At 56.6% G+C, this 318-nt stretch overlaps 1 protein-coding gene across 1 annotated transcript in view; it reads left to right on the forward strand.

Moving 5' to 3' along the window:
* The first annotated feature begins 22 nt into the window (after positions 1-22).
* The window catches only part of LOC108802111 (sodium/hydrogen exchanger 2-like), a 36,864-nt gene continuing 36,568 nt past the window's right edge, over positions 23-318 (forward strand). The window contains exon 1 of the mRNA XM_018573997.1: positions 23-308. Within this exon, the coding sequence (XP_018429499.1) occupies positions 23-308 (286 nt within the window). The remainder of the gene's footprint in view (positions 309-318) is intronic.

Raw genomic sequence — 318 nt, forward strand, 5'->3', positions numbered from 1 at the left:
CTTCATCTCAATTCCCCGAACAATGAGAGAGATCTCCAGTGCGGAGCCGGCAGCAGTCTGCGCATCGATCAGGATGAGGAGGATTCCGAATATCGTCTCCATCTTCCTCTTCTCCCTCCTCATCGCCCCGTCTGTCCTGGGGGAGACCCTTCCGCAGGTGACGCACACCTACCTGGCGCACAAGGACCCCGGTGCCCCCCAGAACAATGCCACGGCCAGGCTGCAGATCATCTCTATGGACTACGGACACGTCAAAATCCCGCTGGAGATAACGCTGTGGATTATGTTGGCATCACTCGCTAAAATAGGTGAGACGAC

The sequence above is a fragment of the Nanorana parkeri genome, unplaced genomic scaffold (assembly GCF_000935625.1).
Source record: "Nanorana parkeri isolate BGI_ZX_2015 unplaced genomic scaffold, ASM93562v1 scaffold2665, whole genome shotgun sequence".
Taxonomy (NCBI): domain Eukaryota; kingdom Metazoa; phylum Chordata; class Amphibia; order Anura; family Dicroglossidae; genus Nanorana; species Nanorana parkeri.